Source organism: Silurus aristotelis (genome assembly GCF_946808225.1).
Source record: "Silurus aristotelis genome assembly, chromosome: 19".
Taxonomy (NCBI): domain Eukaryota; kingdom Metazoa; phylum Chordata; class Actinopteri; order Siluriformes; family Siluridae; genus Silurus; species Silurus aristotelis.
In genome coordinates, this window is record NC_139592.1 from 7,694,109 (window position 1) to 7,714,152 (window position 20,044).

Genomic DNA, 20,044 nt, shown 5'->3' on the forward strand with positions numbered 1-20,044 from the left:
CAGCCCAAAAAAAAAAAATAAAAAAAAAAAAAAGGTTCCTCGTTTTGATAACCGTATTGATGCAGATGGCGAAAAAAATAAAAATAGGTCTTTAATCTGTGAAAAGACAAAGATGACTGTGCACTGCTGTCTTGTTTATCCCAGACACCTCAGTTCCATATTTTGCACTTTCCTATAGTATCACTAATGCGGTAATCTGTTCCTAATGCATCCTACCACAAAGAACCAAGAACAGGTTTCTGCTTAATAATCTATTGATGCACTTTTATAACTACCCCTCAAATCAAGACTTCATATTTAAAAACTTTATATTTATAAAAAAATATTTAAATATAAATAAACTCATGGGCCCTTCTCACTTTACCACTATCTTTCACAAAATAAATAAAAGAAATGTAATGTTCATTCATAATAAACTTTTATTAGATAGTCATTAACATTATCTACAACACTTAATACAAAGAGGATGATGGTCTGCAGGCAAGAAGGACACAAGAAAAAAAAGCAGAACACCACCCAGCAAGCTGGATTCCAGACAGGAAACATTTGCACATCTAAAAAGATTATGCAGTAAACTGAGAATGGGCTGGGCAAAGAAACTTGAACGTTTCCTCATCAGTATATCAAATTTTCCCAAATTGACACCAGGAGAGTCAATAGTTAGCTCATGGGCAAGGCACGGTACAGTAGTGTCACAAAATATGCACTTAAACTCATATTTCTGGACCATGACCCCCTCTTCTCAGCACTGACTCAGATTAAAACAGCATTTCTCACAAATACGTCAAAAAGGTCGGGTGCAACTACAGAGAAAATGATTTGTAATTAAAAAGGGAGGAGGGGGGGGGGAAAAAAAAAAAAAAAAAAAAAAAAAGACCAACAGCCAAACAGCCTGCTGCTTTTACTATTGTTCATGAATGTTTCACAGTGACGCCATCCTTCTTTTCATTTAAAATCGTGGCACTTTCTCTAAACACAAAGTTCCCACGGGCAGGCACTTCAGATATTACAGTGTTAACTAAGGAAAGGACATGCTGACTGGAGGCGCAAGGAGACCAGCAATTAGAACATGCTAGCTGTTTAACGTTGTGCAAGTGCTAGCCTTTCAGCCTCAGTTACATACATACAGAGGTCATATCCAGTTTCTCAAAGCTAGACAGCTAGGGCTGCTAGAGCTAACACCAGGCTATATTTAACCAGCCAAGAGGAAAGGGGGAAAGCCATTTGCCATGCACCCAGTCTGCTACAATGTCAACTTGTATTTGCATCCTTTTGAAAAAAAAAAAAAGAAAATACCCACACCCCCTCATAATTCTCATTTACTTGCATCTGTCCTGCCAAACCTGAGGGAAAGAAACCGATTAAAAACTTTAAAAACAACTCGACCAGGTTTGCACTGTTGCCCAAGTAGACCACTTACAATTCGACATCTAGCATTCAAAAACCATTCACACATATCGCCATGTAGTTCTAATTAAAAAATCTGTGGAAAGGCAGAAAAAGGAAACTGCAAAGAGAGTCAACCATCATGGCAAACAGCTGAGGTTTCAAACTAGTCAGACTTTTCCATCCAGCCATGTAGACACGTTCTTTTCTGGGACAGCTTGTGTCACAGGGTTCAGTGCGTCTCCCATTGTGTATTCAGTATAGAACATGACTGAAGCAAGCCACCAATACAGGGGGGGTTAAAAAGTGGACGCAAAACATGACCGTAAACACTTTAAAAGTGAGACTGAGGCGTCCTTGGTGTAAAAAAGTCCCAAAGTACCAAACTCCAAAAGGAGGAGAAAAGCTGTTAAGAAAACAAGTCTGCCAAGGGAAAAAAAAAAAAAAAAAAAAAAGCATCCCAGAGAGAATAGCCGCTCTGCCTTACAAATAAAGGCACTCCTATTATCATTGATAGAGCAGGTAGTTCTTGAGAGAGGCGGGTAAAGGGAGTCCATGTATTTCAGTCAGCCGCTCCCGGCCCAACGCTAATCTCACTGAACGTCTGCACAGGTCCATGAGAGGAAGGGGCTCAGCTGAAAGTAGAAACAAAAAAGAAACGTTAAAAACCAACACACATTCACAATAAGAACAAATTCCCCTAAAATACGGCTTTCATTCTGTTTCCGTTCATCATCTGGTTTTCATCTTGATTCTCACTGTTCCACCTGCTACACAACGCTTACTTCATAACCTCACAAACTGCACTCTAGAGAGGGAAACATTATATATAAGCATCAGCACGTTTAGGCTTTCGTCCAATTCACTCACATTGCTGAAGGAAACGCATTACAAATGCTATGACACAGGGCCCGGATTCGCTGGAAGCCAAGGCTTCAGACTCCAGAGGCTGAGTAATGCATGCTCTCAGCCAGCTAATCTCGAGGGAGCAGACCAAAAAGCACATGAACACCTGCATCCTGAGCTGATGTGGCACATTAAGGTTGCATTAAAAGCATCTTCCCGAAGTCAGACCATCATTAAAATGTTCCTACAAACAGGTCGACTCACTCGATCCCCTAAAGGGAGGCCTTGTAAGAGCCTTTTCAACGTCTGAGGATGCACAACGCAGCAGGCTAGATTAGACAGGCTGCAATCGGCGGTCAGGAAACAGTTTCCTTCGAAAAACAGGGTGTTTATGGGAATGCTGAGAACTGGCTAGACTGCTCCTACTCAGCTGTGTTTCACATGGTAATGAAGCACACTGCATATGACCTCATTCAAATCACAAAGCAAAGCTTGACTGAGCACAAGGGATTTTTTTTTTGTACCACTTCAAAAGGCATTCAGGTAAAAACTAAGCACCATATTAGTAATTACAAGAGTGAAATCAATTGACCTTCACATTCACATTTTACATTTGAAGCTTATGTATTACACCAAATACAACAAAGCATGTAAAATCTAACTAAACTGCAGCTAGGTGACTCAGTAAACAGATCAATCAACACATTTGAATAACTTCGACTTATAAACCAACTCGGTGCAAATTCAATTGACAATGCGTTCTGTAGCCAGGCGTGTTCTTACCAGTTCAGTTAACAGGAGGTTAGATAACTGCTAATGTACTGAAGAGGCAAGGACTGTGCATGCTGCTTTATTACTGGTGCTAATTCCCACACACGCTTCACAGCTTCGATTTGAGGGTTTCCACTTGGAGTAATCAAAGGCTGCAGCACCACTGTACATTTACAGAGCCTCATTACAAGCTTCATTTTATATTGCAACGCTTGTAAAGGAGAAAACACGTCATCGCACCACCCACTTAAAAAGGTTCCCTGTTAGTTCAGTTCACCACCTTAGAGTCAAACTATTAAGTGGTTTATAAACACCTTGGGCGTGGAATAATTTTCAAAGGGTTGCTGAGCTGGTTGTGTGTCATTGGGTAAAATCAGGCTACAGAAGCTTCCTCGAGCAGTAAACATGTACAATTACAGGACTTAAAAAGATTCAGTCTAGAATCTTGCTGAAGACACAAATAGCTTTTGGATTCATTTTAACACTGGCAAATATGATAATGAATTGTTCAAAAATACAAAATAAGTAATACAAATGTAGCAGGATACAAACTAGGTGGAAATTTAAATGGGTAAAGCGTGATTTAAAAAAAGTCCTGGAGTGAGTGTGCATAGTTATGGAACAGCTCCATATCAGCAGTGGAACAATAAAATGCAGTGGAAACCAGACAGCAGCTAGGCTTATAAAAAAAAAAACCTTGCGAGAACAGTAATGTTACTTTTTTTGTATGTGCAAAAACGTAAAGTTTCCACAAACTGACAGCACAAATTTTGAAACTATTTTAAGGTTAAACAAAACATCTGAACCAAACAAAAATTATAATTTAGTACTTACGATCAAGGCCATTGATGTACCGGATCCTGATTTCACAGTGTCCCCAAACTGCACTTACTACAGGGTACACTTTTCTGCCCTTCAGTCCTCGGAAAGCCACCCCCAAATACTGTCCATCTACAATGAAACTTAACGTGCCCTCATCCATGTCCAGCACAACCAGAAATGAATCTGGAACAATAAACGTCTCATCTGACTCTAGGAAAGCTGGATAGGTTTTGCTGGGCTGATTTTTGCCATCGTGATAAAGTTTGTTTCGGCCCAGGTCCCAGCCCCAGGACTCGTTGTTGTTCCCGACCAGTGCCGTGTATCCTACTGAGTGCAGAGGGGCCTCCCCGGTGGCTACACCCACAACAGCGTGAGTTCCACGCTGACGCAGGGCCCATGAGATCTCCCAGACGTGCAGACCACGTGTGTAACCGACACGCCCGCGTATGGCGTCCGTACTCTGTGCCACTGGGTGTCGATGGAAAATGAGCTTGTTGTCCTCTTTGACAAAGATGTTAAGCGATCGGTCATCGTTGTTCCACGAGTGCTGCACCTGCATGGTGGTGGATGCAGGCGGCATGTCGAGTAGCATGTCCAACCGCGGGGGTTTGCTGTAGTCCAAGGCCTGCAGCTGGAGCTTCAGCGGACGACTAGCGGGATCCCGCATGTCCACGGTCTTTATGCCCCCTGGAACCTTCTGCCCCATGCTCTGCGTGCTTCAGATGTTGCTTTGAATCTCCCTCCCTTCTCAGTAGTCGGTATAGAACAGCAAACAGCAAAGGTGGTCGGGGTTTTGCTCCTTTACCTCGGCCCTACCACAGAACTCAAAAGTCGTGATACTTTTGAATCAAGCGGTGGCAGAAAACCAGGTCAAAAGCAGTACCAATTACACCACCTGTAATAAACAAAAGGAATATACGAACGTTACTGGTGTTCATTCAAACATGGAGAAATTTTGTTGCTCTGAGCCACACAGGTGCAAAAGTATGTTAGGCAGGTGTTCTAAAACCAATAAGGTTTCATTCGGTTATTCTCAACGCAAATTGTTAAAAAAGGGTTTATGCATATGTCTCTTGAGTAACATCGATTTTACAGAGGCATGTGTATTTGGCTTCTATAGTTGGGTACTAAAGAGTTGAGACTTCTCTGGGTGGTGGGGGGGGGGGGGGGGGGGTTTGACTTACATGATGCAGTGTACACACACACACACACACACACACACACACACACACACACACACACACACACACTAATGTTTACCACATTCAGCATAGTCACCACAAATGTTTGATAGGAAATAAAGGGGGGTGAGTGCAAGCCATTTCCTCTTTCAAACTTGTCTAGGCAGAAGATAACGGGAAAAGCAACAACATGTCTGGCTTTAAAAATATAATATGCAGCTGTGTTGTTTTTAGAAAAAGCCACAAGCACCAATATTCTGTCTGGGTCCCAGACAGGCTATGGCCAAAAAAAATAAAAATAAAAAAACCACAAAAAAAGACGCAAAAACCTCATTACATCGGGTGTCTACATTTACCAGAGCCAGCTATTATATAGCGATTATATCCTTGTCCACTGTCATGCTCATACATACACACCTATGTGCACACAGCACTGATGGCATTTCTTCACACAGGTCTAAAAGGAAAGACAAAGAATCAAGTCTGTTAAATTCTGGACCGCTCAAGGGGCCAAGTCCTAATTGAATTGTAGACAAGAGTTCATTGAGGAGCATCTTGGTTCTTGTTCTGATACAAGTAAACAACCATTTAAATGGGTCATGCCTCTCTGGCAATAGCCTGACCGAGGGAAGGGGAAAAAAAACTAAAGCAAGCAAGTGGGTGGCAAATGTGCAAATAGACAATAGTTTTTTTATGGCTGTCCAACCTGTAAAAAGTAAGAAACGTGTTAATTTGCAACTCATTGATTTAAACATTCCCCGTCACAACATCTAAATGGAAAACGTACAAAAAAAAATAAATATTAACTATTTGAACTATAAAACAATATTCTCCAACACAATAAAGCAGCGAAAGGATTGTGTCCGAAGAGCTTGTCCGAGTACAAGAGCATGACACATGGAAGTGACACCATGCTGTTGTCACTAAGGCAGGTTATTTTAGTACCTGAGGGCTCCTACTGTTGGTCATTGCATCAGTTTTTGAATGTGGGGGAACTGATTGAAATGCATGGGACACTATGGGGATTTGCGGGGTCTGGAGAACACTGGCAGCTTTTGTCTTGATCACCAAGACCACATTTTAATACTGATGCTAATAGGGGCTTTCTTGGATCCAAATAAATGTGACATGCCAAATTGGTGCCACTTTGCTCTTATACAGCAGTCTATTAGCCTTTCATTTAATAGAGTAATAGAAGTGAAGACCAACTGAGCAAACAATTTGAGTGCAAGAGCAGTGTAATGGCAATCAGCCCAAATAATTATAAGTAGCAGCAACTGCAATGCACTGCTTTTCAAATAGAATAGCACAAAGCTGAAACGTGGACTGGAGCACAGACAGGTTGTAGTCACACACTCGAGGCATCTTACAGTTAACTGCGAGTGAGAGCATGGGAAGGTAGATGATGGCAACGCATGGCATAAACAGAAAATGTTCCACCTGGCCAGATATGGTAACATGGCAAGCAAACATTTTGTAGAGTTTGATTTCCTTAACTGTGTGGGCAAACACCTTTTTTCTCTGTATGTTCTAGTAGCACTCTTTTCTCTCAAGTTCCATTCCTAACTCAAATATAACCAATATAACCAAATCGGTGCAAATAAATCCTTGTGTTGTTTACCCCTTTTAAAACACAGAATCTGAGCCTGTTACAAACTTGCAAAAGCCACAAGGGAAATGATTAGTAAAGGGCGTTTCAGTTACAGTCAGTCAGCTACGAACAACTCGCGTCAGTTCATGCGAATGAGGCACCGTGTGCAGTATATGGGGAAGTAATAGCACATGCAAAAGTTCTAATGGTTTTATTTCAGAAGTCACACAATGAACAGAATACAGTCGTTGTCATCCTATTTAGGGGTCTAATGAAAGTTAGGTCTATTCACCCCCACCCCCCTCAATAGGGTTTGTTTGGTCAGACGAGAACACAGCAATCACACTCAGGTGCAGACCAAAACAACCGGTCAGAGACTGTCTGAGGGAGGTGACGTCAGACTGCTTCAAAGAGCAGCAAGAAAGTGACGACTGAATCAGCCCAATTGCAGGGAGTGAATCAAACTGTTGTGGATTGTAGAGAAAGAGGAGTCGCTAGATCAGTCTTACACAAATATTTCATAATTATGTCAATGAACAAATGAGAAGGGAAAAAGTTTAATCTATTCAAGTCAAGTAGCTTTTGTCATTTCAACTATGTACATAGCTGACGCAGTACACTGAAAAGAGATGACGTTTCTCCAAAACCCTGGTGCTACATAACACCGAGCTAAAGTTGTCCTAGCTACATAAAGTGCATCGTGTGCAACCTGATGCAAACAGTGCAAGACAAAGATGTCGCAGATGTACAGTGCACTAGACAATACAAGACAGTGTGGGAGAGACAAAGCGCATAATAGCACCAACCCGTAAACTTACTGTATGTTCTACAGTACAATGTGCAAAAGAGAACTAAAAACTAAAGTGCATTTGTAATGTTGTGCGAAAACAGCAGGGGCAGCAATAGAGAGGTACAAAACAGCATGTAAACGGTATAATGATAATAGAACATGTGAGGTGCTGAAGACGTGAATGTGTATGAACTGAAATGCGTAGAGAGAGTGTTGAATTCAGGTTGTAACAGTTAATTAACATCAATAATTCTGACCAATCAGGTTTTCAAATCATACTCAGCCATTGTTCATGCATTTTATTCGAATAAATGCCATCAAAGCAAAAAAAAAATATTTGCACCAATTCAGGCATAAGAGCTCAAACAATTGTATTTTTATTAATTTAATTCCATGTTCATTGTGCACTGCATAATCTTATTTTCATAAAGACATTTTAGTTAATCCAAGAGACGACTAAGAATAAATATAAATAAAGTGTGTCGAGCAATTCCAGCAGAGCATCTAGTTTTGCTGACTCACTTCCTTGCAGATCTCACGCATCTACCTGCCGGAGTCAATTAGTCTAACCACAGGCTCCATGCAAGAAGCATTCTGTGAAATGTGATGAAACTCAAAACCTTTCTGGCAACTCGGATTAACAACGATTAATTTCCTGAGCTGAAATTTTTCCTTCCCCCAGTCAGACTAGTTTGATTCAATTTCACAGTGAATGCATGTAAAGCCTTTAGCCTTTGCAGAATCCATTTATATATAATAAAAATAAAATATTTATGCTAAATGAGAAAACATTGTCTCCAGGTAAATCCTAGAACATCCAGAGCATCTTTGCTGATTATTTATAAATTAGCCTGGTGGTTATTTAAACAATAGCGGCACCTTATACCCAGTTTTAATGAAAGGTTTACTTTGAAATACAGGGTTTTTTTTTTTTTGGTTTTTTTACAAAAGGACGATGGCCTCTTAAACCTAAGCATGTCTGAACAGTGAAAGGGAAAAGAAACGTGTTTATTAAATGGTGGAATGGAAAACGTGAAATACGAGAATGCTTTTTCTTTTTATATAAAAAGGAGCGCAGTCTTCACTGAACTTCAGATGAACTTGGGCTCACCCTGGATTAAAGCAATAACGCAATTCAGTCCCATGCCAGCATATTTGCCAGGGTGCACAGCTTCCTACACAGCAGCGCTGAAAACACACGCACAGAAAAACACTGCACACTCCCTCACTAGACGAGTTCAACGGCTCCAAAAACGGGCGCAGTCATAATTAACCCATACCATCGCACTGAGCGAACACGTACGACTTCAACTGCCAAATCAAACCCTGAAAGGAAGCGCTCACTTTTTTTTTTTTTTAGGCACACGCCTACTAATGAAAAGTGTTCACCCAGGATTATGAAGTAAGTGCAGGACTCACAACTCTTAGACACAGTATTTCCTAAAATACTACTCAGTCACCAAGTAATGGAGATCTTAATTTTTTAGACTTTTGCTGCAAATCACATTTTTTGGAATAACTGACCAAACAAAGATCACAATTTATTACACACACACACACACACACACGTGTAATAGTGACAAATCTTCAGCTACGATTCACTGTACTGTGTACATCATTCCTCTTTCTAAACCAGTATGCAGACTGTCCAAATTAATTCATACACAACCTTAATTTGTTAAAGTGCAGATTTAATTGTCAATACTAATAAAATGATGCTTTGTCTAGAATATAAAAATGTTCTCATCTGAAGAACATCATACCGAATTGCACCGTCTTGGGGAACCATTTACCTGAATGCATGACAAACTTCTTTCAGAGGTAAATTAAACCGATGTGTTCATGAACCTTCTCCAGTTTGTCCCCTTATGTTTTCTATTTATTGATTTTTAAATTTAGAGTGCCCGTTTAAACATATTCGTTGGATTTTCTACTATTTTATCCATCAGTTGCACACATGGAATACGGTACAAATAAATAGACACGGCGCTGTGCTCCAGTACGCAGTCAAAACACGTTACTAAATAGTTTTAGAAGTTGCCTGCTTTAAAAAGCAAGACGAGTCCACATTCCTACAAGAGATGCAGGAAACCAATTCCATCCATTTCCTCCTTCATGTCTGTAGACATCTTACTTTAGCCTTTTCCTAAATTCTGTTTAATCTCTCCTCAATTTAACAAGTTCTCAAATTGCTAAACTTAATGCGATCATTGTGTATGATCAAACCGTCTTGTGATAATCCATGTTCAATATCTATCACACCTATTTGTAATTGGTGCGTAAAATAATTGTAGGTTAAATATTAGAATATGGACATTATAACAATAGTGGTTAAATAGTATTACATATGCTCAAGATTTTTCCATTCAGGCATGTTTCACAAGGTCAAACGGTCCACTGATGAACTTTCTCCACTTACAAAAATTCTCTTTTGATGCTCAACATTCTTACAACCATGTAGAACATGCAAAGCAGTAACACCAGCTGCAAACCACTGAGGCATTGGCATAGAGTCATTGAGCTGCTATTAACAGACCAAAAAATAAATAAATATACACAAAAGTGCGGGCCCAAACCTGTAGCCATACACTCAGTGTATAGTGCAGCCATTCACCATTATTAGTGGTAGAGACATAGTAATGAAGATACTGCAGGGAAAATGTCACTTTAAAATACACTTTCATGTGTAAGCTTAGACAGAATAATGACTAAAACCTACATGCAAGGATATGACCACAAACCATCATGCAGCTGTGCCAGAAAAATGGCTATCAAAAATGAGACTTTGCTGGGACATGAATTTGTACTAGGTGTTTTCAAGCCATACTAATTATAATAGCGTACCATCCTACAGGTCAACACGAGATCGCATTTTAATTAGCACAAATGCAGTGACCCACAAATTCTCCAAATCTTTTCTCCTACCTCCACATGTTTTCTGGTAAATTCAAGTCATGTTTTTAATTAAAAACCCATCGATTATGGCTGACTAGTCCTTTTAGTCATCATGCCTCTCTGAACTGAATTGGTCCAATGTCATCTTGTTTGGGAGACTTCCTCTTTAGACAACCCACGCTAGATCTTTCCAAATTGCTTACCATAACACTAATTTATTTTATTACCGCATGTAAATGTCTCCGCACTTCACCGACAGGTACCGTAAAACAAGGTTAATGACTTCTAATAACCCTTCATGCTACTACAATTCCCAGCAACAGTTTTACCTGTTAGTGTTCGGGTACTCAAAATCACTCTGAATCACCAAAAAAAACAAAAAAAAAAAAACCACGTAATTGAAGTGAAATTTGTTCAAATTTCTCTTATAGTTCAAAAGTCAAAAAACTCCTGCATTATAGAGTTGAGCTTCTCCACTTGTATGCAACATTTCAATAACTCGGTTATGATTCATAACAAAATACCTCATGCAAATAAGAGGCATTATGCATAACAGTGTGTGTCTACACTATTCACTACTTACTCTAAAGCTTTGTGCAGCCATAGATTTATCCAGGGAACAGGAAACTATTCAGGTATTAGGCCCATTATATAAATGTGCACAATAATATCCAGGATAAATTTTTTTTTTTAGAGCCCTAGAGAGATTTCTTTGAGATTTTCCACTGACAGAACACATCAGGTCCAAGTAGACATTACTTATAGACTTACTGGTTTGTGAATTATTGAGCTTTGAGTTCAAGTGATTAGTAAAATAGACTAATAACTAGAATAACTTTATGCCTATTCTACAGACCACTTTTTCCCACCCACATCTGCTACTTTGTTCTTTGCTCAAATTCTCACACTTTTCTTTTTGCATAGTTTTCTTCTAGTCTCAGGTTTGTTATAATTCAACATACAGTGCAAGGCCATGCAAATGCCAAGTGCAAGGCTCGGTATGTGCTCAGGAAGCATTTAGAATTTCACACAAAATACAAAATATATACTTCCATTGACATTTACACTAAACTCTTAACAAGATATGGTTGTCAAAAAAAAAAAGATGGTAAAATGACTTTCAGGCCTCAGTCTTTAAATAAAGATGTATGTGAAATGCTCTTTATAGTCACATGTTTATGTTAATAAATGGCATGACAATCGACAGTAAATTACAGAAGGTGTGCACACCATGGGTGATTTGAATTTGGGTAGAGACAAAAACCCTCACAAAAGGAGGACAAAATTACTTTGTTACTTGACTGCATAATACATATGATGCATTATGAATGTTTTTCGAATCTGAAGGGACTTCAAAAGAATGCCATGGTATTGGTTGTCCCTGGGGAGAAAGCATTACAGGTTCTCACTAGAACCTGAGAGCATCAGATGCAGGCTGCACCTACAAATAAAGGAAACCAGCATTGCTTCAAATTGCTTCTTTTAGTCCACTATTCCAACACAGGCTAGTTACGGCTTCATTTCAGCACTAATCATTAACCTTAGCCTCATACTAAACATTACATGTTTGTCAATACTGTTATTGTAATAAAACTGTTCTGGCATAATTCAGCAGAAATAATCCTAGCATTTTACAAATGCAGGCATGCATATAGTGGTGAGAAAGTGGAAGAGAATGGGACTGTTTAATAAACAGTATCGAATCAGTGCTGTGGTGCTTAATTTTCACAACTGATGACTTGCTGGATTAATGTCACGATATAGCCACAAAAAAAAAAAAATAAATAAAAATTACGCAATGTAAAACTTAATTTTAGTTGCCATGTGTTGATTTATAACCTACAGGCCAGAACCCAGACAAATACAAATACTATTAAGATTTTGCAAGGCAAATCAGTCCGGGTAAAGCAACTACATACTCATTGGGTATGTGCGCTGTGGTTCAAATATTGTGGAATAATTGATGTGTAGCAGTAAGGCATTGTAAAGCAGGCGAGGACAAATCAGAAATCCATCAGTGAAATTTCCAGTACCTTACCAAATGCTGCCAGACACAAAGGAGTAGATCAATTCCTGCATTTCTAAGGTTGCACCGCATGCTTACACTCATGACAACAAAGGCTTGCAATGTTCTGTATAAGAAAAACACTCGGACAATCGAACTAAACCTAATGTGTGTATTGCAGCAGGTAAGGGAAGTCAGAACAAGTAGCATTCGCTATAGTACGTCACACCATAAGAAAGTGCACTTCGTTTTAATATGCATACGAAACAGTAATACCCAGTTAATCACGGTGGTTATGTTCCAAAACCGGCCGGAATCAATTAACAGACACCATTCCAAAAATGCTATGCTATGTATACAGTAGTCTTAAAAATATAATAAAATGAAGTAAAATGTTATCATTTAAAAATAAAACTCCATAAAAAAAAATTCACTACAAGTTTCTATAAAAACTAATTAGTTAGGTGGCAAATGCAATTCCACGATAAACCGGGGGCTCAAAATTTGAATAATCTGAGCAAATAATTCTATCCTAAGCAAAGGAATTGAAGATCCCTGTAAATGTTACTTTTAGTATACCGATGTGCTCATTGTGAATTAGCGAGCTGGTCCAAGTACAACAATTACAATTTAAGGACAAAATTAAGTGCCACCATTTTAGAACCTTGACAAAAAACAGTTTAGGAAGACCTCTAAGACCTTTAGGAAGTTTTCCTAATTTATTGCTATAAAATGTGATTATTACTGAGAAGCAGTTTAAGGCAGACTAAGAGAATTACACATTGCGTTTTGAGGTCAAATGTTTCTCTACTGAACGTGGATCCTTATTCAATGAACAAAAAAGTTGCACTTGATGTTTCAGCAAACAAAACCGAGCAAATCTCAGCCACTTTTCTCATTCATTACAGTAAGAGGTGTGCCGATTACAACTGTCCTCGATGGCTTTGTGGTTTAGCCAAGCTTGTGGTACCAATGTATCCTCCAAACAGACTTCAGGTATATCACCACACAATTCCACTGTACTGGACTCTCAAAGGATCAACACTTATTAACCATGTGGACTAAACATTGGAGAGAAAGTCTGCTTACCTTTTAAACACAGGATTCCTCCATACACAGTCAACCAGCTCAGGCACACGTGAATGCACTAGAGCTCAAATCAGCTTAGTGGCAGATCAACACTCAATAGGCCTCAGTGAGTGCTGAATACTGAACCCCAAAATCGTGTTAGCCTAATGAGTTTTCACCAATTTAATCCAGTTACATAACCCAGAAAGCCAGGCCAAATACAAATACAGGCCTGACAATGTGGACACCAGAAACCAGGACTTCAAAAAGGTAAAACAAAATAACTAACATGACAAACACTTTGGCCAATCCAGCTCCTTGACAAATAACTCCAATATAAAACCAAGATACTAAATGTCAGTAACAACTGTACATAGAGTGGCAATGTGGAGTAGGGCAAAAAACAAAAAAGAGGAAACACTTCTTGTATTATGTTTTACCCTGTATATTATTAGTTTCCACAGCTGATAAAGCATATTTAAAAAAAAAAACTGAAGTTACTCACTGGATATACACTTAACATGGTCTTCTATAGGAACAGGAAAATCTGGACAAGCTCCACTTATGTAGATTTACCAGTCAGTTAAATGTCAAACAGCACAATGCTAGAAATCATGCAGATACAAGCCAAACGCTTCAGTCAATAAACACTCGAGAGTTTAAAGAAATTCCTAGGAAATAAGTGGTTTCTAAAATGACTCAAAACTGCACAATTGGCACCAACAACGATGCAACATTTAAACTCAAAGATCAGTCGGAAGTTTAATATTAAATTATTAGCTGATGATCCAGATAGGATTTTCTTATTGTGCTGCGGGCGCATAATTGGCTGACTGGATAATGCCATAAATTAGCAGATGCTCCTATTAAAATGGACATGAACGTATACGTATATGCATTTATTTCATGAAATTCAATGAAATTCTTCATTAACCAAGCACATGCAAATACACAATGATCATAAAAATTTCCCACATTAACAGAACTGAACCATTTCAATACATTGGGCGATGCGATAACCCACAGTTATGCCTCATTTACTGCAGAACAGATGATTCAATTTGAGGGGAAAAAAAGGGGAGGGGATGATGGGTTGCAGTGGTTAAACAGTTGAGTCATTGCAGTTGACAGATATCAGTCTTCAACAGGTTATGGTAATACAAAAATAGAAACAAAGAAATTAATCAACTGCCTACCTCAGAACAGAGCAATATTAGAGAACAATAAAATATACAAATATATATAAATAAAAATTGGCATGCACACAAACGAGATTACAATTCAGTTCAGCAAGCACTGAGGACTGTAAATGAGTGCTCACATGGTCATTTCCAATCCTGCAGTATAGAAGTTTTTTTTTTAACTGGCACCAATACCAATTATTTTTCTTCACCAATTGCCAGTCATTGTACTGAAACTTGATGGCAGTTCAGTACACTTTTAAGGCTGACAATAAGTTAAATGTTAACAATATCCTGTATTATTGTTGTATTATGCACCGTGCTGATTATCTGGCTGAAGATGATCAATTTAAGTGTGCAAAACTAAATTAATGCTCACAATACTGATCACAGTCAACTACATTATACAAGTGAACCATTAAATAGATCGATAGAACAATAAACTTTATTCATCCCAATGGGAAATTTACAAAAACACAAACCTGATTTAGACCTGAAAACTAACACAGACCTGAATCTTTGTTTACTGTAAGCTTTATCAAACGGCAGAGGCCTAGGGCAAGTATTCCTTTCAGAGTTCACCTGCTCACTCAGGGAACAAAAGAAAGCTTGTCCTTTATTCAAGTGAAACCTAGTGGAAAAACTATAAACTAAAAAGAAGACAGCTGCCTGCTTGGATATTTATCATGTCTGAAAGATGGCAAAGTAAATGTTCATAAAATTGGGAATTGGCAAAAAAAAAAAAAAAAAAAAAAGGGGTCTTGTTAGATTTCTGAGAAAGTCGGCATGGACTAGTACACCTCGTTTGACTGTAAAACAGTCAGACACCAAGAGCTGTAAAGATTAGTCCTTAATTATTTTATTTACCATTTTAGATTTTTAAATACTATTTGAACACTGGGAAATTACTGAAAATTAACTGAGCATTTTAAAGACCTTTGTATTACAAGCTTCACCTTTGAGTTTTATTAGGAAAAAAAAAAGGTACAGTACGAAATATTTCATTGCAGTAAACTAGCTTGATTGGTCAAATTGTGTTTCACAAGTGCTTATATATTCCATAAGCTCACAAGGTTGTTTCACTGTGATTCACTCTGCGTCAGTGTTTGCCACACAAAAGCTCACTTCCTAGTTGAAAAGTTATTACAGTACAGTTAGTGACAGTGACATCAGCAACACCCCCCCCACACACACACACACACAGAAACGAATCATATGCAGATAAAAAGGAAGAAGTTATCCCAATTCGACCATAAGCACCTTTAGTGTGAATACACAAATATCCACTAGCCCAATAGAAATAGAAGACAGGCTATAAAATTAACATGGCTTCTCTGAGGGCCATTTAATCCAGCAGTGAAAGCTAAATTAAATATTTTGGCTATATTACACCCAAAATATCAAATATTTTTTTTTTTTTTGCACTTACAACTGTGCATTAAGTCGATCTGCCTGTGCTTGAATGCACTGTTGCTATTGTTTAATTAAACACACCAAGATCATGGTTTGTAATAAAACAAACTCTCTCGCCCTCTTGGAAAGTATGTGCCCAGGAGTTTGATGAAGTGGTGCCCATGTTATTGGCGCATGTAGAAGGCATCTCTAAATCCTGACTAAAACCAGAAGACACTAAAAATGGACTGGATAATACTGAAGAAAGTAATGCTTTAACAAAGGCTGCAGTGCAAAAGGAGGAAACTGCAGCGTATACAAACTCTTGTAGACCTGAAGACTTTCATGGCTGCTAGTGGCTCCGTTTCAAACCAAACAAGCTATCAGCGACAAGATAGACTAAACAACCATCTAATCAGCTCTACAGATAGTAATGAACATGTTCAGTTACTGAATCATCTGACAAACCCCATGGCCCATCTTACACTGATGGGGGGGCAGGAGGATTACTGAAGGGTTCTCCAGGTATTTTAGGAAGGTTTATAATTGGATTTTTTTTTATTTCTGAAAAGGGAAATCTCTTTTGTATGTGACTATTCAACATTTAAGGCGTTTCTACAATGGAACAAAATGAAAAACCTTTTAGGAAACCTGACCCGAGTTATCCTACCCATCTTCCCCTAAAGTGAACAGGTTGATTTGCACATTGGCACAGGTTCAGTCTGGGATAAAAAAATAAAAAAACACTTTAAATCGTTTAAGTGAATTTAAAAAAACAAACTAACAAAAAAAAAAAACAAAGAACAGTGAGGCTTAACAGGGCGAGTTTTGTCTCACGACTCAAAACGAAACTCAAGCATGGAACCGGCATTTTCGGTTTGCAACACCCTTTCAAAAAACACTAAAGACCTGTTCCAAAAAGTGCAATAAAAATGTTACTGAACACAATACTTACATACTATGCCACACATCTAAAATGTGTTTTCCAATCTAAAACAAAGGGCTTTATTGCTAATAAGTGGAGCACGGTCTCGTATTCGACGTCGCACTTGAACGCGGCATGGTCCCCCAAACTCGCATCAACCGGTATATCAGATAATAACCGTGTGTTATTACCAATTTAAACTCGACCGTAACGAAAAGAAAGTGAAAAAAAAAAAAGAGAAAGGATGGAATAAAAGGTACTAATTACCTCATTAGCCGAACAGGTGTGATATTTTCCCCGTAGGAGAGTTTGATTAAGTAAACCTGCGAAAGGGAGCATGTTTTTATCGCCACCGTGCAGCGTTCAAGACCACCTCAAGTTGGTGTACCTGTTCTAGCTAATGAGATACAACGACGCTGCCGTGGTAAACGTCCGGGTTCTATGGCGTGTACACGAGGGCTATGTTTATAGATTTCCATTGTTAAACTAATGTCCCAGGTGTTTCCAAGTTAAAACAGTCCGGTGCAAATTTACCTCGCTAATTACAGGAAGTGGTGGTTCCGTGTGCACTGCGCTCGACTCCGGTGCTTATATTTAAAAGCAAACCTGTAAGAAAGTAGCGTTTCCGGCTTTACTTGAGTTTATATGCAGGAACATGATTTAACATGGATCCAAATCTAATAACACGGAGTCTGGCTACACACAACGCATCATAGTACAATAAAAGCCTTTGCAATATACATGTATGTGTGTGTTTGTGTATACACAACGCTGAGCGAGCGCAGGCGGGCGCGCGCGCGTACGCGCGCGCACACACACTCACCTGCAGCTGATGTGGCCTACACAAACAAAGCAAAAACAGGGCAGCTTCTCTCCAGGATTTCTCTTACATTGTATTTCCGTACAAAGTCATAGCTGTCCAGCAGCGCCTCTGCTCTTCCTAATCCCGACCTGTATCAGGGTGATATGATGGCTGCTTACAACCCGAGAACCAGCCCTTAAGGTCACGTGGTCAAATAGCTCCCAGCTGCGAAGCCCCGCCCACACAGCTGCGTTCAAATTTCCGGCTGCGTCCCAAACCGCTACCGCTTCACTACATAGTGCCCGTGTTACTGTACCACGTGGGGTGTCCCCTGCAAAACAGTGAACCTAATATGCACAGGAATCATTTATACTACTTTAAAACGCCGTAGTTGCGATACTGAGCAAACTGTTTTATTGGAATATTTGAGGTGCACCGGGATGCGATTCTGGACAGAGTGCTTTTATTACAAGCTGTAACAGCGTGTTCCCCAAAACACATCAACCAGTAGATCAGATCATGAGCTTCGGTTTAAAATGGACCATAATAAACATCAACATACTGCATACAGTTCTGCATGTATATTTCAAAGTTTCCAAGAGTGTAGCCAAAATGAACATTCAAATGATATCAGTGATCCTCAAGGTGAAATGATGTACCAAAAAATATGAAGTACCCTATTCCATTTTCATGGGTGCCAAAAAAAATATATAGAATAGAATAGACTTTTTCTACTGTCATTGCACAGGGTACAATAAAATTAAGTTGCAGTCCTTAAGGTGCATGCAAATAAAAACAACATAATATTGTATAAAAAAAAAACTGTAAACATTTGTGATCTGTTAAAATATTAAGGTATTGCACATGCAAAGCCTCTATACGGATTGTGTTTGGGAATAAAAAAATAAATTAAATAAAATAGAAATTACCCTATTCCATTTTTCACCAAAAATATTAAACAAGCTTTGAGCACCCTTAATCACCACCATCAGCCAAGATCAATTTGTTCCAGCTCCAGTCCAGTTTGGGGTGTTTTGTAATCCAGGTCAAATTCTGCAAAAATAAGAATAATTTAAAAAGTTAATATTTCTCACAGATGCTGTATTTATCCACAAAGTATACCCTGAAACTATACTTTCGATCCTTTTATTCCAATAGTGCAAATGTGGGCAAAATGTCTGCCAGTCCCACATGTTTACATAAAGCAAACAATAGGACCGAGGGTTCCTGAGCTACAGGTGTATCCCAAAACTTCCGCTATCACAATGACTACTTTACCACTTCTGCCCACCTGTTCTCAGACCCCACTTGAGTTGACTCACTGCATTTCTCTGAATGGAGTGGCTGCTTTTCATAATGATTCAACAGACAGTCAGGCTCATTACGACAGTCGAAACTGTCTGGAGGACTGCTGAACTCATCCTCCAACCTTTCACAAGCCTGCCACACCTTCCTGGCTAAAGCCTGTTGTTTGCAACTGTCTCATTTTCTGGAAGAAATCAAATGAGACCCTGTTTTTGCCAAATGATAATTTAGTCAGTCTGAGGCATTATATAAATGCACTTTTGGTCATGAGGCCTGTGTAACAGACAAACCAAGCAGTCTTTATGCAAAAAATGCTGAGACTATTAAGAACTAGAGGTGGTGTGGAGTGATTTAAAGCTTTTACTGGCCCCTTGTGTTGGGACTTGCAGTGCACACATCGGACACAGAACTATCCTATCTGGAATAGCACATCAGAAAACAACAGGGGCGATCATGAGGGGCGATTATTCCCCTCTATCTGCTTTGTTTGTTTTCAGCACTTGCTTTGATATCTACTATCTACTATACTAGCACATAAACTAGAATGCTATTGACTGATCAATGCTTCGGTGCATTTAAATTGTTGCACTTATGATCACCTATAATGATGTCACATGAATGACATTAGCAAACCATTTGCTTTGCATGAGTTAGGAAGCCATCCAGGAAAGGATCAAGTGGAACTGTATACGAATAAGATGAGAACAGTCATTTTAGTTTAGGATATTAAGTAAATAAAAGAATAATAAATGAGATACATGCATTTCTTTCTACAGTAGATCATTTATTGTGTCTATTATTATTAAAAAATTAAAAAAGCATATCATAAATACTAAGTACTAGTAAACAATAACTTGTATGACCTAGCTAACTTCATACTATTTTTCTGATAATTAAATATTTTGGATTATTTTTCTGAGCAAACACACACAATTATAGTTTTAACTTCCTGCATAGATACAGTACACACAAACACATTATAGGGACCCCCGACTTTTCCAGTCATGTGTGGTTCTTCCATAGATTGTCACCACAAAGGTTGATGTACACAATCATATAGAATATCTTCGGATGTAAAATTTCC

General features: G+C 38.8%; 1 protein-coding gene across 3 annotated transcripts; it reads right to left on the reverse strand.

The window, feature by feature from the left end:
* Positions 1-401: 401 nt before the first annotated feature.
* Positions 402-19,048, reverse strand: spsb1 (splA/ryanodine receptor domain and SOCS box containing 1). 3 transcript variants are annotated; one of them, XM_083570601.1, is made up of 5 exons: positions 18,947-19,048; positions 17,677-18,708; positions 17,388-17,459; positions 3,838-4,720; positions 402-2,021 (listed from the first exon to the last, which is right to left on the reverse strand). In XM_083570601.1, the coding sequence occupies exons 4-5, from the start codon at positions 4,529-4,531 to the stop codon at positions 1,894-1,896; spliced, it is 822 nt and encodes a 273-aa protein (XP_083426727.1). In that variant the 5' UTR covers positions 4,532-4,720; positions 17,388-17,459; positions 17,677-18,708; positions 18,947-19,048; the 3' UTR covers positions 402-1,893. The 3 variants fall into 3 exon arrangements, with proteins under 3 accessions (XP_083426727.1, XP_083426726.1, XP_083426728.1); XM_083570600.1 differs by lacking the exon at positions 17,388-17,459; XM_083570602.1 differs by lacking the exons at positions 17,388-17,459; positions 18,947-19,048 and having other exon boundaries at positions 17,744-17,886.
* Between the last annotated feature and the right edge of the window lie 996 nt (positions 19,049-20,044).

Bases quoted from the DNA above. Each gene is read 5' to 3' on its own strand.
- spsb1 (XM_083570600.1), bottom strand. From the start codon at position 4,531: ATGGGGCAGAAGGTTCCAGGGGGCATAAAGACCGTGGACATGCGGGAT. The intron at 2,022-3,837 runs GTAAGTACTAAA...TTCTACTTTCAG, and splicing joins GTACATCAATGGCCTTGATC to CTGAGCCCCTTCCTCTCATG.